The following is a 16,622-nucleotide window of genomic DNA, read 5'->3' as shown; positions in this document are numbered from 1 at the left end:
TTTACATTTAAGTCATTTAGCAGACGCTCTTATCCAGAGCGACTTACAAATTGGTGCATTCACCTTATGATATCCAGTGGAACAACCACTTTACAATAGTGCATCTAAATCTTTTAAGGGGGGGGGGGTTAGAAGGATTACTTTATCATATCCTAGGTATTCCTTAAAGAGGTGGGGTTTCAGGTGTCTCCGGAAGGTGGTGATTGACTCCGCTGTCCTGGCGTCGTGAGGGAGCTTGTTCCACCATTGGGGTGCCAGAGCAGCGAACAGTTTTGACTGGGCTGAGCGGGAACTGTGCTTCCTCAGAAGTAGGGGGGCCAGCAGGCCAGAGGTGGATGAACGCAGTGCCCTTGTTTGGGTGTAGGGCCTGATCAGAGCCTGAAGGTATGGAGGTGCCGTTCCCTTCACAGCTCCGTAGGCAATCACCATGGTCTTGTAGCGGATGCGAGCTTCAACTGGAAGCCAGTGGAGAGAGCGGAGGAGCGGGGTGACGTGAGAGAACTTGGGAAGGTTGAACACCAGACGGGCTGCGGCGTTCTATTCAGTTCTTTAGAACTGCTTTGCTTTAAATAGTAAAGTATACTGCTCAAAAAAATAAAGGGAACACTAAAATAACACATCCTAGATCTGAATGAATGAAATAATCTTATTAAATACTTTTTTCTTTACATAGTTGAATGTGCTGACAACAAAATCACACAAAAATAATCAATGGAAATCCAATTTATCAACCCATGGAGGTCTGGATTTGGAGTCACACTCAAAATTAAAGTGGAAAACCACACTACAGGCTGATCCAACTTTGATGTAATGTCCTTAAAACAAGTCAAAATGAGGCTCTGTAGTGTGTGTGGCCTCCACGTGCCTGTATGACCTCCCTACAACGCCTGGGCATGCTCCTGATGAGGTGGCGGATGGTCTCCTGAGGGATCTCCTCCCAGACCTGGACTAAAGCATCCACCAACTCCTGGACAGTCTGTGGTGCAACGTGACGTTGGTGGATGGAGCGAGACATGATGTCCCAGATGTGCTCAATTGGATTCAGGTCTGGGGAACGGGCGGACCAGTCCATAGCATCAATGCCTTCCTCTTGCAGGAACTGCTGACACACTCCAGCCACATGAGGTCTAGCATTGTCTTGCATTAGGAGGAACCCAGGGCCAGCCGCACCAGCATATGGTCTCACAAGGGGTCTGAGGATCTCTTCTCGGTACCTAATGGCAGTCAGGCTACCTCTGGCGAGCACATGGAGGGTTGTGCGGCCCCCCCAAAGAAATGCCACCCCACACCATGACTGACCCACCACCAAACCGGTCATGTTGGAGGATGTTGCAGGCAGCAGAACGTTCTCCACGGCGTCTCCAGACTCTGTTACGTCTGTCACATGTGCTCAGTGTGAACCTGCTTTCATCTGTGAAGAGCACAGGGCGCCAGTGGCAAATTTGCCAATCTTGGTGTTCTCTGGCAAATGCCAAACGTCCTGCACGGTGTTGGGCTGTAAGCACAACCCCCACCTGTGGACGTCGGGCCCTCATACCACCCTCATGGTGTCTGTTTCTGACCGTTTGAGCAGACACATGCACATTTGTGGCCTGCTGGAGGTCATTTTGCAGGGCTCTGGCAGTGCTTCTCCTGCTCCTCCTTGCACAAAGGCGGAGGTAGCGGTCCTGCTGCTGGGTTGTTGCCCTCCTACGGCCTCCTCCACGTCTCCTGATGTACTGGCCTGTCTCCTGGTAGCGCCTCCATGCTCTGGACACTACGCTGACAGACACAGCAAACCTTCTTGCCATAGCTCGCATTGATGTGCCATCCAGGATGAGCTGCACTACCTGAGCCACTTGTGTGGGTTGTAGACTCCGTCTCATGCTACCACTAGAGTGAAAGCACCGCCAGCATTCAAAAGTGACCAAAACATCAGCCAGGAAGCATTAGGAACTGAGAAGTGGTCTGTGGTCCCCACCTGCAGAACCACTCCTTTATTGGGGGTGTCTTGCTAATTGCCTATAATTTCCACCTGTTGTCTATTCCATTTGCACAACAGCATGTGAAATGTATTGTCAATCAGTATTGCATCCTAATCCTAAGTGGACAGTTTGATTTCACAGAAGTGTGATTGACTTGGAGTTACATTGTGTTGTTTAAGTGTTCTCTTTATTTTTTTGAGCAATGTATAACTTTTTTAACTTCTACCACTACTACAAAAATATGTTTAAAGCGTTAAAGCAAGTCCCATCAATTGTACTTCATGTACAATTACCATCTAGTTATTATTATTATTACCTGATGAAGTTGTCGAAGACGGCAGCACACTCAGCGGTCTCCAGGAGGACCAGGGTGGTGCCGTTACGGCTGAGCAGCAGTTCCTCGAACACAGTGCTCTGCAGGGACAGCATCAGGGAGTGGGCCTGGATCACCTTTACCTGCTCTGCTCCCACTGTCTGGAAGAAGAGGAGGAGGAGGAAGAGAAAAAGATTACTTTTTTTAAAGTCACAGACACTGCAATTTGTCACTTTCCTTTATCCTCCCAAGACACATACATAAATACACAGAGAGGTTCAAGTACAGTGTCAGCCACCAGATTTGTCCCAGTAAGACCCAGGATTTAAGGCGGTAACCCTCCGGTCTCTGGCCAGCCTCTTTAACTCTCTAGGCTAGTTTCCTACCTGCACCCTGAGGGCCACATCGCTGCCGTTCCCCTGAGCCAGCAGGGCCTCCAGACGCTGCACCAGGGCCAGGGAGTGGCTGATGGTGTCCCCACCACCATTCTGGATCTCATCAGCTTTCATTATGCCTAGAATAGGAAGTTTTAGGTTTTAAAGGGCAATGACGTTCTATGGTTTAACTCTTTGTTGCTACAAAACCAAAACATTTACCGTATTCACATGCAGACACTGGTATGATGCTGGAGATAATTAATATGAGGTTGAAAAGTGGTGTATTTGCCCTTTAGCAAGGGCACAGATGCAGGAGATGGCCTGGGCCCCCTCACCATGGATAGGGAAAAGAGAAGGAGGGGGAAGGGATGGTCGTTAAATAAAGAAATGGGACAAAGCCCAATCTATGCCCCCTCAACCTTCACCATGACTATTGGGAGTAGGGGGTAGAGTCCCAATCCATGGGATCAATCATCACAGCTGTGCACACTGTCTGGGTGATCGTAGGTCAGTTTTAATTCAACTTTGCTTAATGTGCGGCTAATGTAGGCTGTGATACATGCCCTGACAAGATTCAAATGGGACTCAGAGACTGTATATTATTTGAATTGAGGATCTATTTTAGCATATATTAATTTGTCAGAGGCAGTTCCTCTTTTTCTGTTGGTCAACCTTTTCCGGAAGAAAGGGGAACAAGAAACATCAGTTACTTTTGGGTAAATTTACACTTTAACTTAATGTTTCCAGAAATCTCAACCAGTACTGATTCACACAAGCATGAGGATGACAGTGTAAATTACTATAAGACTGCACAAATTGTTGAAAACAGGAATGGGCAATTGGCAGCCGCCCTTTTGTAGGCCTGTGGATCAATTTCCCAAAACTCAGTCGGGGTCTCAACTTATTGTTGATAATTAGAATGGTACAATCCACAAGGTGCAATTTCGAAATTTGGTTGTGCATCAGCAGTTTTTCTCTTGTTATGCCAGTCACAGACATTCAAGTTTCAAGTTTTATTAGTCGTATGTACAGGATACACATGGTATACACCGCCCACCGAAATGCTTACTTGCAGGTTCCTTCTGGACAATGCAACAACAATAAGAAATAATAAAAGATAAGAATATGAACATAAAGTAAATGGCTCAGTAAAATAGATTAAACATTTTATAGTACAATATTTACACTTGTTTTGGGGAAGGGGGAATTGGGGGCAAGTGTTGAAATTGTGCATTATTTTGCAATCGCAATAAGAGTCTGGTAGCAGCAGTTGTGATGTGTATGTAGCATGAATGTATGTGTGTGTGTGGATGAGTGTATATCTGTGTGTGCGTGAGTTAGTGCATGTGTGCTAAGGTGCAGAGAGTCAGTGCAGGTGGTCAGTCCAATTCAAGTGTTAAACACGCTGATGGCTTGTAGATACCAACAGGCTCAGAGACAGTTTCTATCAGATCTCATGAAGTAGTTGTTTCCCTTGCTCTGCAAGGGCCGTGGCTTTTGTGGAGCGATAGGTAACAATGCTTCGTGGGAGGCACTTGTTGATTTGTGCAGAGGGTCCCAGGTTTGAGCCCAGATAGGGGCGAAGAGAGGGACGGAAGCAAAACTGTTACATTGATGCTGTTGACGTGGATCACTGGTTGCTGCGGAAATGGCGGAGGTCAAAAGGGAGGTGAGTGTAACCGGTGTGAAATGGCTAGCTAGATAGCGGGGTGTGAGCTAATAACGTTTCAATCGGTGACGTCACTCGCTCTGAGACCTTGAAGTAGTTTCCCTTGCTCTGCAAGGGCTGCAGCTTTTGTGGAGCGATGGGTAACAATGCTTCGTGGGTGTCAGTTGATGATGTGTGTAGAGGGCTCCTGGTTCAAGCCCAGGTAGGGGCGAAGAGAGGGATGGAAACAATATTGTTACACTGGCACCACAATGCCAGTTCACTTACCTCCTCCCTATACAGTAGTCTGACTCTTCATTGTTGTTTATCAGGCCTACAACCATGGTGTCAGCGGCAAACTTGATGATGGAGTTGGTGTCATGCAAACAACGCAGTCGTGGGTGAACAGGGAGTACAGCAGAGGGCTGAGGACACACCCCAGTGTTAAGAGTCAGTGTGGAGGAGGGGTTGTTGCCAATCCTCACAGCCTGTGGTCTGCCCATCAGGAAGTCCAGAATCCGGTTGCAGAGGGTGGTCTCCAGAACCAGGGCTCTGAGCTTGGTGTCGAGCTTAGAGGGAACAACAGTGTTGAATGCTGAACTGGATTCAATGAACAGCATTCTCACATAGATGTGTTACGGCTGTGTGAATAACGATGGAAATGGCATCTTCTGTGGATCTGTTGGAGCGGTAGGCAAATTGGAGTAGGTCAAGTGTGCATAGCATAGCATATGTTTCTTAGAGCTTGGTGAGAGCTTGGTGGGCCTATGGTTATTTTGCATACAACTTTCCCATAATTTTCTGGGAATTGAGCAGGATACCCAGCTAGCGCTTAAGAAACAACGTTCTTCCGTGGGTATTTCAGTACTTCGGCATAACGTTTTGTGCAGGTTTCCTCATGGTTCTATTTAAAGTCATGTTCTCAGAACTTCAAGATAACGTTACATAAAAACCACAAGAAAACATTAGTAACGTTCAAAGAACGTTTTAAGAATATTATTCTGGTGGCACAGTCGACTAAATCCATGGATAGGGAACAGAGATTATTGGTCTTTATCAATAAAACGTCACAATACGGTACGGAGTGTTCGATTTGGCTGCTGGGGGGCAGCTTCGCTAAAACATTGACAACTAGCTACATGCAGTATTCAAGGGATTGTTAAATAAATGTTAGCTATAACTATTTGGTTTTAATATCATCACCTCATGAAGAGCATAGTCTACACATTTCCAATTATTCCACATTTAGCTCTATCATCAAAGTTATACAGCAAGTAACTGTTTAGCTCTATCGTCAGAGTTAAACAGTAAGTAACTGTTTAGCTCTATCATCAGAGTTATACAGTAAGTAACTGTTTAGCTCTACCATTGTCATGTCCTGACCAGCAGAGGGAGTAATTGTATTATATTTGGTCAAGACGTTGCAGAGGGATATTTGTTTCATATGGTTCGGGTTGTGTGTGTTATTTAAGGGGTGTTTGGCTTTATGTAGTCTGGGGTTTTAGTAATTGTTCTAGTGTTGGTTTTCTATGGTTTTCTAGTCTGTCTATTTCTGTGTGGTTTGTGTGGCTCCCGATCAGAAACAGCTGTACGTCGTTGTTCCTGATTGGGAGTCATATATTAGATGCTTGTTTTCACCTTGGGATTTTGTGGGTAGTTGTATTTCGCACTGCTAGTGATTATTGTAGCCTGTGAAATTGTCACCTGTCGTTCTTTGTTTATTGTTTTGTTTTGTGTCATCTTTATTCATTAAATATAATGATGAACATGCAACCTGCTGCGCCTTGGTCATCCATTCCCAACGACAAGCGTTACAATCATCAGAGTTATACAGCTAGGAACTGTTTAGCTCTATCATCAGAGTTACAGCAAGTAACTGTTTAGCTCTGTCATCAGAGTTATACAGCAAGTAACTGTTTAGCTCTGTCATCAGAGTTATACAGCAAGTAACTGTTTAGCTCTATCATCAGAGTTACAGCAAGTAACTGTTTAGCTCTATCATCAGAGTTATACAGCAAGTAACTGTTTAGCTCTGTCATCAGAGTTACAGCAAGTAACTGTTTAGCTCTATCATCAGAGTTACAGCAAGTAACTGTTTAGCTCTATCATCAGAGTTACAGCAAGTAACTGTTTAGCTCTATCATCAGAGTTACAGCAAGTAACTGTTTAGCTCTGTCATCAGAGTTATACAGCAAGTAACTGTTTAGCTCTATCATCAGAGTTACAGCAAGTAACTGTTTAGCTCTATCATCAGAGTTACAGCAAGTAACTGTTTAGCTCTGTCATCAGAGTTATACAGCAAGTAACTGTTTAGCTCTGTCATCAGAGTTATACAGCAAGTAACTGTTTAGCTCTGTCATCAGAGTTATACAGCAAGTAACTGTTTAGCTCTATCATCAGAGTTATACAGAAAGTAACTGTTTAGCTCTGTCATCAGAGTTATACAGAAAGTAACTGCATGCTTTTCATGATCAGTAAACATCAATTGATCATGTAATTTCAGATACGTGAGGGTAGCCTATTCATTTGGCATGCTATTTGGCTTGCTTCATCAGAAATTAGGCTTTTGGAAAGAGCTTGACATTGGCAAGTCCTGGTAAAGTTGTCTGTCGGACTACTGTCATCACTATAGACGGCAAGCAAATCAAACAATATTTGTTAGCTAGCCAATTTGACGTGGTCAATCAATCAATGTAGCCAATCATGTCTGTCAGCAGCAATCTTGAAAAACTCTTAAAAACAATGTTGAAAAAGGGATGTTAGCTAACGCCGCTAGGTAGGCTTAAATTGGTCAGTGAAAAAATTACATTCGGTCTACTTAATATATGTTTAGCCAACTGTACAAAGTTTCTACTGGTAGCTTGCAAAGTAAACATATTAGCAAATGTGCCCTTCTGATGCTTGACAGGCAGAGCCCACAAAGGATGGAAAATTACCTAAACCACTCATACTTGTCAGTTATAGTTAACTTTATTTTATATCACTCAAATATCTAATTAATGGTGGCCAATATTGAGAGATATCGTGTGGCTACCCTTACGTATCTGAAATTACATGATCAATTGATGTTTACTGATCATTAAACGCATGCAGTTACTTTCTGTATAACTCGGACGATGGAGCCAAATGTGCACAATTGTTTTACATGGAATAGTCAGACATCTGTAGTTCTGACTACGCTCTTTAAGATGTGACGATACTACAGTAAATAGTTAACATGTATTTAACAATCCCTTGAAAACGGCACCTAGTTATCAATGGTTTTAGCGGAGCTTAGGGTTTCCCTTCCCCCCAGCAGGCAAATCGAACGCTCTGCATCTTATAGTGACATTTTATTGATAACAACCTATAGGTTTGCATCTCACTGATGCTGTGTCACAATAAAAAATACATCTGTTTTTTGATGATTAATGCCCAAGGAAATTAATTTCCATGTGTCCTATCTGTACTTGGAGTTCAAAAAAGTTAACTCAAAATAAGCCAGCAGTGTTATTAAAAGTCTTATTGAAACATTCAGTGAAAGTTTTAAGAAAGTTTTTAATACCGCACTGGAAAACGTTCTCAAAATCAGAGTTAAACTTTCTCTGAACCGGCAACCTAAAAATACGTTCCCACAACTTCCAAGGAGCCAAATGTGCTAGCTTGGTAGGGTTCAAACACTCCCACTGTTACATTTACTATGCCCCCAAGGTTTAAATGCACCTACAATGACCATCTACAATACATTGCTCTGAAATGTTTTGTTATCTCAATTCAATCCCCTGTTGCTATCATCCTACCCAGCAAGGTGAGTTGTCACTGGGGTCAGACAGACAGTGCTGGTGTTGGGTGGCCTTACCTCCAGTGACGGAGCCGGTGTGGAGACAGAGAGACAACAGCAGCGTGCTGATCAGGTTGGTCTGGGCCAGGGGCCCTCTGGGTCTGAGAAGGGCAGCAGGCATCTCTCCTTTTCCTCTTCTCTTACAGAAAGTACTTTTCCTCTGTCTCACTCGTCTCCCTTTCTCCCCTCAGTCTCTCTCTACCTCCCCCTCTTTGTCTATTCTCCTCTTCTTCTCTTTCTCCTCTATATCCCCTTCTCTGTCTCTCTCTTCTCCCCTTCTTAGCTGGGCTTGTGGTATCCTATGGCTGTCCTGCTCCGTCGGTCGGTCTGGCCTGATGCTGAAAGAGGAAAGAGGGGTCTGTATGTGGGACACTGGCTCTTCTAGGTCTGTAGACTTTGGCACACATCCGCTAGTTCCAGACCACAGGATTCTGCACATGCACAGATACAATAGAACCATCCATCGATTGGTGGAATGAATCTGTCTCCAGCCCGCCCGGGTAGGCCATTGTCATGACGACCGCTTTGATTTTTGTAATACTTTCTCTTCTTTGGGTGTATTGCTGCTCAGTGCATGCCATTGATCTGGATCTGTATAGCAGGCCTTGGGCGGTCATAGCTGCGATGTGAAGGAGATAGAGTATTAGGAAGGTGCTAGGATAGAGATTCTTCACTGGCAAAGGAACTACTGCATCAATTGATGGTAACATGTCATGCTGTGGTGTACAAAACAAATCTATGTGCCTGAGTGTGTTAGTGCATGTTTGATAGTGCGTGTTTGTTAGTACGTGTGTGTTAGTGCATGTGTGCATGCATGCGTGTGTGCGTGTGGCCTGCTCTGAGCCAACCAAAATATCCTAATTTTCTAAATAATGTACAATATATCTCATTCAATTATTTAATCATAGCTAGTATGCTGGCATCATCAGGTTACTATACAAATGGGACAATTGAGGCCATAGAACGTATTGACTAGGTTTGGTAGTGTTAGTCTGCACATTTCATTGTATATGTGTTTGTGTGTCATTGTGACCAGCGAGCTTAGTCCCTATGCGTGACACAGCGACCCAAGCCAATAATGTATCTAAGGCTTCAGGCGAGATCACGTTTAATTAATTAGAGAGACAATAAATGAGACAATCAATGGTCAATCGTTCCATCTGTTTGTGTAGAGCAAACATCTTTTGGAATGTGACCTATACACAGACAAAACACAGATCTTATGACCCCACTAAAGAATGATAATTTAAGTTTAGGCATAGGGGAGAGTGGGGTACATTGAGCCAAAGGGGTAAGTTGAGCTACCCTTGTTTCTAGGAATATATGCTCCAAATTAATAATTTGAAAAACTATTTAAGAAGAGGTTATCATTTCATGGAGTTTGTGAAGGAACCAACCAAATGGAAAAAGTGTTAAGCAAGTTAGGTACAAAAAAAACGGATTTTCAGCAAGTAAAATGAATTTATTGTGTTAGAGGTTTCATGATGCTTGTATCTAAACCAAAGTAGATAATTTTAAAAATGTTCTATACATAAGTTGGGGTCTCCATAAGTGTCAATATGAGGTCCTAAACATAGTATGAAAGTGCATCCTGAGCTAATATAGTCAAAATGTTGGCCATGGGGTAAGTTGAGCAAATAGATGTTTTTTCTTCCAAGGTAATATCACTGGAATATATTTTTTTACCTTCATTTAACTATGCAGGTCAGTTCTTATTTTCAATGATGGACTATGAACAGTGGGTTAACTGCCTTGTTCAGGGGCAGAACAACAGATCTTTACCTTGTCAGCTCAGGGATTTGATCTTGCAACCTTTTGGTTATTAGTACAACACTCTAATCACTAGGCTACCTGCCACCCCAATATGAGGTAACAACAGGGCCTGGCCTATGTTTAAAGTGTTTGTTAGGTGTTAAGCCTGTGTTAAAAGATGCTGAACATGTTTACGAGACAAAATTCAATTGTGAATGTGTTGAATTAAGTGTTTGGGAAGTAAAGATAGACATTGTTTTAAAATTGTAGTGGTAATATTTCATTCTGTACAGAAATTTGTAGGCAGGCAGGTTAACTTAGCTTGTCCCACGGCTCAACTTACCGCATACGCAGGGTAAGTTGTGCCACGAGACCACTTTCTATGAACAAGCTATGTTTTCAAAACGGTTATGTTTACATGAATGCTGATTATTTCCAGGGATACACAACATGCTGAATGTAGATATATTTGTTAGAAAGAATACTATATACTGAATATAAAAAATTGCTCAACTTACCCCACTCTCCCCTAAGGAATAAAATTGATTAATGTTAGGTTTAAGAAAGAGTAAGGTCAAGGTAAGGGTTAGATAAGATAAGATAATGACTTTATTTTCCCCATAAAAATTTTGGTTGCGGCTCTGTGCATACATAACACATAATCAAAGATAGACAAAGGAAATATATAGACAATATATAGGGTTAGGGAAAGGCATAAAAATGTACATTGCCGCCATTCATTTTCTGCCGGTTAAACATGCACTGGCTTTAATTTACCCCAAGATCCCACAAAGACCCAAACTTCAACATGATAGTCCAGGCACAATATAATCAATGGCTGGCTGCGGAAGCAGCAGCAGCAGTAGCAGTCAGTGGTCCAGTATCATATTAATGTTGACCTTAGTCTATTCTGGCTGTCCTGGGGTGATTATTGATTACGTATGATGAACCTGTCAAAGTCAATAACCATCCAAGCAGGAAGTCACATTGTCTTTTGGGTTTTTAATTAGGCTTTTAGGAGAGCAGAGAGGAGAGGGGGCAACATTGTCTGGCTGGGATCCCAAAGACCAAATTCCTGGTTGGCAGAGAGTGCATGGACTTTAACCATGTGGGAAAGAACTACTCTGGGATGGGTCTCAGAGACAGCTCTCCTCTTTTTCCGTTTCCTATTTTATTCCCTCTCTTTCCTAATGTGTGTTCAGATACACATTTTTGTGCCAGAACTTGTTTAACAGAAAATACACAATAAACCCATTGGTTTTGATTATACATTTTGCACAGGAGTCATAAATCTGGCCAATCATCAACACTAGCATCCTATTGCCACAAGAGGGTAGGCTCACTTCACGTCAAACACAAACCGTCTGCTCGTCTGTATTATCGAAAGGAGTCACAGCCTCATAGCCTCTGTGCTATCTAACGCTTGGTATCAACATTAGTCCTTGCATTCGTCATGGAAACAGTCTGAAGATAATGATGTCCATCTGTGAGTCCTCACCAGATAAAGAGATCCCTTCCCTTCGCCCTGATGATAAAGTAATCCTCTGTAACTTGTTTTAACTGTTTGAGTTTGTGTGTGTGTGTCTGATTGCTTGTTTATTCCTTTTTAAACCCCTGCTAAATAAATCCGTGTTAATGAACTAAATACTAAATTAATTATGTGTACTGTAATGTAACCAATCACATTAGTGTATGTACACATTGTAGATTAAAAGATGAATTCATTCGCACAGCAAATCAGCTCATTCCACCTAATGGCTCCCTATCAGCCAGAGAAATCACTTCTGTGACAATTAATTATTTATCCTCAAAACCCACTGAGACAAGAAATCCGTCCCAAAAGTAGGGTTTTGATAATACCAGTATCGCGATATTTGATTTTCCATGTAAAATATTATGTGATAGAAGTAAAAAATAAATAAAAAAGCCTCTGGATGACAACATAATGATGTTTGTTTCCAACATTAGGGCTGTTTTCTTAAAGAATTTAAAACAACTTCATGTTTTGTTTCCTTGCCATGATACCACTGTGTATCGTGATACTGGTGTCGTCACAACCCTGCCCAAAAGGAAACACATTTTAGCAGACATTCTTACCAGTGCAATTAGAGTTAAGTGCCTTGCTCAAGGGCAAATAGAAAGATTTTCCACCTAGTTTGCTCTGGGATTCAAACCAGCGAAGTTTCAGTTACTGGCCCACATCACTTAATTGCTAGGCTACCTTATCCCTATATAGAGCCCTTGTCAAAAGTAGTGCACTATATAGGTAAGGCATTTGGGACACCATCAAGTTATCTGTGAGTACATTTTTATGGGACGTGTCAGCCAAGAGGAGTGTCATTGCAGTGGTATGAGTCTGATAACATGCAGGAACCAGCACTGTAAACTCTAAGGCTGCATCTCAATTGGCACCCTATTCCTTGGACAAGGTATGACAGCAGGCCTCTGGTCAAAGTAGTGCACTATATAGGGGATAGGGTGCCATTTGGGATGTCGCCTTACTGCAATATCACTCAGATAGGCCTTAACTAGGAACAAACAGAAAAGAACTCAGGTATTTGGAGATAAAGCTCGTCTTAAAGGGATAGTTCCCACAAATTACAAAATTGCACATTAGTTTACTTACCCTGTAAGCAGTCTATGGATAAGGTAGGACTGCAATCCATGCTTTGGTTTAGTTTCCCTGGCAGTGGCTGACACCGTTCCCAAACACGTAAGCATTTGTAAACAGTGCCAGGGGAACTAAACCAAAGCATGTATTGCTGTCATACCTTGTCCATAGACTGCTTACAGGGTAAAGGTAACCAATATGTAATTTTGTAATTTGGGTGAACTATCCATTTAACCTTTTCCAGGACATTTTCCAGCAGGACATCAAGTTTACATATTCATGTCCTCCCATACTACTTATTCCCCAGTCTCTCTCGACAGATGTACATCTCTACAACTAGCAGAGCAAAGTCTACTTATTCCCCAACCGCTACGATTATGTAATAACTTGTCGCCATACAACAAAGACTCAACAAACAGGCCCTGATTTTTATTTATTTTTTAAATGTATTTAACCTTTATTTAACTAGGCAAGTCAGTTAAGAACAAATTCTTATTTACAATGTTAAGAACAAATTCTTATTCATCACTCTGATTATGAAGGCATCCTACACCGAAACCTAAGCCTGTTTCTTCATCCCGTGAATAAACAAAGATCTATGCGGAGTGCTCCTTTTTTCTGGGATTGTCACCTGTTGTCCGTGGGTTAGGAATTATTTTGTAACCATATCACAACGCTTGCAGTAGCTTTGTTTAAAAAAGGTCTGTTTTTTTCACCACTATTCATCATCATCAGCCTCCCCACTGATTAACTATAAATAGACTGTCACAACTAACTTCACTTGGTACAGAGATCAGAAGGTTGAATTCTTGAAAAGCTGTTCATGTAACGGAGAGAGCAGAGAGGATACAATGAGTGCATCATCGCTTGGAAGCTGTGGCTAAGTGATAGTTTGGAAACAGGGGTTAAGGATGGTAGCCAAGACAGGCTGACCTGTGTCTTCATTTGTCCCTGTGTGTGTGTGTGTGTGTGTGTGTGTGTGTGTGTGTGTGTGTGTGTGTGTGTGTGTGTGTGTGTGTGTGTGTGTGTGTGTGTGTGTGTGTGTGTGTGTGTGTGTGTGTGTGTGTGTGAGAGAGAGATTACCCAGAGCACGCCTCACTCCCATATGAGTTCTTGCTTTAAAAGGGAAATCTGCAGTTGACTCAGGCCAGAGTGGAGAGGATGGGCTCAGAGTTCAAAATACATGAATGTGTTTTGTAGTGACAGGTTTCTGAAGGGATATCTGGCTGTGGTGATAAAAGTTGATTGTTACTCAGCCTGACCGGTAGCTGGTAGCCGTAAGCCTCTGCAGCCGTGAAATAGCCTGTGTCCCAAATGGCACCATAGGTGTCACGACTTCCGCCGAAGTTGGCCCCTCTCCTTGTTCGGGCGACGTTCGGCGGTCGACGTCACCAGTCTTCTAGCCATCGCCGATCCACCTTTCATTTTCCATTTGTTTTGTCTTTGTTTTCTACACACCTGGTTTCATTCCCCAATTACATGTTCATGTATTTAACCCACTGTTTCCCCCATGTTTTTGTGCGTGATTGTTTCTATGTTCATTCGGTACGTTATGGCTGGTTTTCGACGGGTGCTGTTTTCACCCGTGCGTAATTGATTACCGTTTATTGTTGGTCAAGTGTATTGTTACCTTGTGCCTTTATTTTGAGTAAAGTATGTTGCTCACCCATTCTGCTTTCCTGCGCCTGACTTCATGCACCAGCTATACCCACCTTCTGACAATAGGGCTCTGGTCAAAAGTAGTGCACTATACAGGGAATAGTGTGCCATTTCAGACACATCCAATGTGACCTGGGGGAAAAGTCATTAATATGATGGACACGTCAATGGCTATGCAGGTATTGTGCCAAACTATACACACATTAGTCAGTCTCATGGACTATGTCAAGTATGTATTTTAGTTGTTAGTTATTTAGTGGTAGTGTTATTTGGCAGGAGAGCAAGGACGGTTAAAATGAGACAGAGGTTTAGTCCCAAATACCCCTCTATTCCCTAAATATTGCACTACATTTAACCAGGGCATATGGGGCATAATGAAGTCATAATTTCATTGAAGTCATAGTATTGATATTTTGCAATGTGTAATGACTCAAAGGTAATAAAAGACAGGCAGTGTTTAGAGTGGGCCGTTCAGATATAGTAAGGCAAAGACATACATTTGGTGAAAAATAGTATTTCCATTTCTATATTTTGGTGACAACGTATTATATTGCAATATCTTTTGTAAGTTTGCATGAAGGGTATTCTGCATAAAGGATTCCTTGTGTCACTTGTATTTGGTTTGTCATGATGCAACATCTCTGGAACTGTACATGATGTATTTTGTCATGCCTGGTTTGACTAACCAAATACAGCAGACACAGAAATGTAGTTCCAATGAAGACGCTAAGTAATGTACTCACATTTTTATTTTATTTCATCTTGTATCACAAAATGTACCACTTTTGTATTAAAGCTTTCCACAAATGGTTTTACATGGAATCCAAAAGGGTTCTACTTGGAACCAAAAAGGTTATCCTATGGGCACACCCGAAGAAAACTTTTAGAAACCTTTTTTCTAAGAGTATGAAAGCGGTGAGTCGAGTCGACCTGGTATTCTTACAGTAGGCCTAACCATGGGATATACCATGGATGTAGAATTTAGAGTCATCATTTTACTGAAGTCATCATTTAATAATGCGTTGAGTTTTTTTGTTGTTGCAATGTGTCTTGACAAAGAAACACAGACATTGTTCAAAGTGTGCCATTCAGATAAAGTAATGCAAAGACATACCTTGGGTGCGCATTTTATACAGATACACATCCATTGTGACAACGCAATATCTTATGGTACAACGTATTGTGGCAAAGAAGGGGGTCGAGTGATAAATGGCAGATATGTGAGGGCAGAACTAATAAACGGGCTCTGCCCGATCACTAAAATGGTCCACCCAGGCCGCAGGTAAGGTCAAGGATAGCAGGGTTCGGTACACAAATCTGGTTCTCGGTAGGTCCAGGTCTAAACGCCAACAGGTAAGTCCAAAACAGTCCAGCTCGTACACGGTAAATCCAGCCAATGTAGATTGTCTCTTTCTCTATGGTTCATAGATCCTTCCCGCCCTCTCTCTCTCTTCCTGGTTTTTCTTGACCTTTTATCTGTGGGTCGGCTCCACCTTCTGAGGGTTCCCCTTGCTTCTGGGAATTGTAGTTTTGGCAGTCGGCCATTTTGTGATCTGTAGTTCTGATCGGGGTGGCCATTTTAGTGATCGGGCAGAGCCCGTTTATTAGTTCTGCCCTCACATATCTGCCATTTATCACTCGACCCCCTTCTTTGCCACAGTATCCATTGTTATATGGTCACAACGCAACACTGTATATTTTGAAAGTTTGTGTAAGGGTTCATTGGATCTCCTTCCCTGTGTCCGCTGTGTTTGGCTTGGATTGACGAACCAAATACAGCAGACACAGAAATGCAGTTTCAGTGAAGATGTATTGACACGTGTCAACCTCAAGGCCCAGCCCGCGAAACAATTTAAAATGGCCCCTATGTTGTCTACAGTAGGTAAAAACAAAATAACATTTTGGGGGGGCTTGAAAAAAAAACTCCTTGAGTTATTAAAACCAGATATAAACTATGTAGAAATCACAATGGTAACAGCATTCATTAGCTTGCTAACAATCACTGAAATGAAAGCTAGACAATGAATGAACATACAACATTTAAAAAACAAAAACATTTGACGGCAAAACAAAGGCTTCAGTCTTAGAAACCATCAGGCATTACAAAAATGATGGATAAATAACCCTTTCCCCATGTTTTATATAATGTACTGTCTTATAGTTTTTACTTGACATTTTCCTTAAAGCTGCACTAAAGACACTTGTTTTGGTAAACATCTGAGGGATGGGGCTGTAGAGACGTAACCATACACATTTATAGACAGAGCTATGGACTGACCATCCATGAGATTGAAATAATAGTTTTAACCAGAGCCATATACTTGTATATACATATACAAGTCTACACAGCCATTGCACCCATTACACCCATTGTGTTCTCATTATGCTGCCTTAAATTATATCTAAAAAGGATTAAATCAGATTTTTACCCCTGATCTACACAACCTACTCTACGTTTCAAAGTGAAAGAAAATTAAA

At 42.2% G+C, this 16,622-nt stretch overlaps 1 protein-coding gene across 1 annotated transcript in view; it reads right to left on the bottom strand.

Moving 5' to 3' along the window:
- btbd17a (BTB domain containing 17a) overlaps window positions 1-8,680 on the bottom strand; it is a 28,624-nt gene extending 19,944 nt beyond the window's left edge. The window contains exons 1-3 of the mRNA XM_014212543.3: window positions 8,141-8,680; window positions 2,664-2,791; window positions 2,281-2,438 (exon numbers count right to left, since the gene is read on the bottom strand). Of these exons, the coding sequence (XP_014068018.2) occupies window positions 2,281-2,438; window positions 2,664-2,791; window positions 8,141-8,243 (389 nt within the window). The 5' untranslated portion in view covers window positions 8,244-8,680. The remainder of the gene's footprint in view (window positions 1-2,280; window positions 2,439-2,663; window positions 2,792-8,140) is intronic.
- Between the last annotated feature and the right edge of the window lie 7,942 nt (window positions 8,681-16,622).

The sequence above is a fragment of the Salmo salar genome, chromosome 01 (assembly GCF_965601325.2).
Source record: "Salmo salar chromosome 01, fSalSal1, whole genome shotgun sequence".
In the NCBI taxonomy this organism is placed as follows: Eukaryota; Metazoa; Chordata; class Actinopteri; order Salmoniformes; family Salmonidae; genus Salmo; species Salmo salar.
The sequence above is the reverse complement of the archived record's forward strand: the minus strand, read 5'-3'. Positions and strand labels throughout refer to the sequence as shown.